The 2,568-nt window shown below is 40.8% G+C and overlaps 1 protein-coding gene across 1 annotated transcript; it reads left to right on the plus strand.

The window, feature by feature from the left end:
* Positions 1–187: 187 nt before the first annotated feature.
* LOC113002931 lies at positions 188–1,843 on the plus strand. The gene is made up of 3 exons (XM_026130047.2): positions 188–577; positions 786–1,073; positions 1,682–1,843. The coding sequence occupies exons 1-3, from the start codon at positions 188–190 to the stop codon at positions 1,841–1,843; spliced, it is 840 nt and encodes a 279-aa protein (XP_025985832.2).
* The last annotated feature ends 725 nt before the right edge of the window (positions 1,844–2,568 follow it).

The raw sequence follows: 2,568 nt of genomic DNA on the forward strand, positions 1-2,568 counted from the left end.
GATTATCGTGATGTTACTACGATAACTATTGGTTGGTCACCAAAAGGATTATTTAGATTCAAACGTTTACCGTTCAATATCAAAACGACATCAGCTATATTTCAACAGGTCATAAACCATACTCTAGCCGGCTTGGAAGGCGTCTATACTTACATCGATGTAATAATCATAAGTTCTACTCAAGAACATGATGAACGCTTGCGCGCTATCCTCCAACGACAACTTTATTCTCCAAATAGATCACAAACCGTTCCTCGCGCTTCTACAAACAGAATACACTAAAGGTTTCAAACCCACCACAGCGGCTCTCAAACGCTGGGTTATAAAGTTACTTGAATACGACTTCAAGATCGAATACATCCGCACTCAGGATTTTGGCCAAGCAGATGCACTCTCGCGTTTCATAGAAAAGTTCCGTCTAGATAACCTTGAAAACTTTCAAGTAGCAAGCATTTGTCTGGTAGAAAACAAAATTAAACAGATCAGAGACTCTTCTATCGACAAATTCGGCTCAAATTTTCCCCTCAAACTGAAGACTGCCACGAATGAAGATCCAGATCTCAAATCGATAATGGAGGTCATCCGGAATAACAAAATTCTTACACAAAACTTTTTTACAGTGAATTATTATATAAAACGACTTTACTGTTGTCGATGACACTATACTACTCGGAGACAGAGTTGTCATTCCAAAAAATTTACAGCTAAATATCCTTTCGTCACTTCACGAAAGCCACTCCGGTATCAGGAGAATGAAACAACTTGCACATAAATACGTTTACTAGCTAAAACTCTCCGACGACACAGAATGTTTTGTAAAGCAATGCGATGCATGTGGGTTAACAGGTAAACTTCCAGTTAAGGTTTTGATTAATCTATGGCCAACTTCTATTAAACCTCTGGAACGCCTACACTTGGATTATGCAGGACCTATCGACGGAAAATATCTACTTGTCTTTATAGATGCATACTCGAAATTCATCGAAATAGCCATCACTTTGATTATTTTGGCTACTTGCACTGTCGAACTCTGCCTTGAAGTATTCTCACGATATGGATCCTTCGAAGTCCCGGTAAGCGACTACGGAACACAGTTCACTTCAGAGATTTTCTCAAATTTCTGCAAGAAAATACAGATTTTACACATTCTTACCGCCGTTAATCACCTCCAATTTAATGGTTAGGCTGAGAGAATGATAGACACAGTAAAAAGAGCAATTGCTAACAATCCGACTGACTGGAGACGGGAACTTCAAGACTTCCTCTATAGTTACAGATACACTTCCTGCTCTGCAACCCCAGGTGGAAGATTGCCAGCAGAATTACTTTTGGCAGACAAATTTCTTTAGCTTCTTCCAAATTGTTTCTTATCACACCGAAGTCTTCCCCCACTCCACAGACTGTTTTTTCTCAAAAGCAACTCGAGATGCAAGAACAATTCAACTAACATCACGGAGCCCGGGAAAGGACCCACAAACTAGAAGATCAAATTGTAGTAGCTCTCAATAATAAACGAGAACAAGGCTATATTACCGCGGCTTTATCCAAAACACGCTACTCCATTCGCCTAGACAACGAAAAATCTATAGAACGACACATCACGTTTGAGAAGGAGGTAGCTCTTCGTCAATCCCGAGCCCTTCTGTCTCAGATGATTGGATGTTCTACGAGGCTTACACAGACCGGAGCACACTCGATGTTCCGATGGATCCTGACCCTCTGGCCATCCCGCCAGAAGCTCCTGAAGCACCAGGTGACCAGACGAAAGTCTAGACGTATCTCCGGCGAGGCTTTCCCATCGCAGAATCCAACCAAAGAGTCTAATCCTGGACCTCAAGTTTAAGTCTTACACACAGGTAACCTCTTAAAAAGAAAGATGTTGGAGCCCGCCGAGCGCTAGGCTCGACCCTGTGATGGTGCTCCTACGAGGACGCCCCGGACAGTTCTAATATCACGGCCGACGTAGAAGTACATGGCTAGCCTCGCTCTTGTATACTTGGAAATATATATCTTAGTAATCTGTAATTGTACTCGTCGTCATTGTGGAACCTTGCGGACCCATCCCCACGTCTCGTAACCCGCCTACGGATCTAACAAAATAAATTAATAAATATATTACGTCCAGGCTTGAGGAAAGATAGTCATGGGAGAGAACTTGGGTAAGCCAGGGAAGGACGGAACAACACCTTATCTCGTGGTCAAACTAGAAGGATGTACGGCACAAAAGCAAACGCACTGATATAAGGCTTTAAATATGGGTCAACGTGTCACGACACGTTTTAACTCTAATTTGAGAGCCGTGCGATCGTCGGTCTTAATTTGAGTCAGAGAATCAGATCTCTTTAACTCGAAATTGGACTTAGGGTGATCTTTTGCTGGGAGGTTTGCGATGAGATGGGTTAATTTGAGATTAGAGAATTATAGTTAAAGAAATTTCATTATCTATTATAGTTTAGTTAGGTTACAATAAAGATTAATTTTGACTTAAAAATATAAGGTTGATATATAAGTTTACATATATAAGTTTACATCGTAAAAGTATATACAAATGTTTATAATTTATGATGA

The sequence above is a fragment of the Solenopsis invicta genome, chromosome 5 (assembly GCF_016802725.1).
Source record: "Solenopsis invicta isolate M01_SB chromosome 5, UNIL_Sinv_3.0, whole genome shotgun sequence".
NCBI classification, from domain to species: domain Eukaryota; kingdom Metazoa; phylum Arthropoda; class Insecta; order Hymenoptera; family Formicidae; genus Solenopsis; species Solenopsis invicta.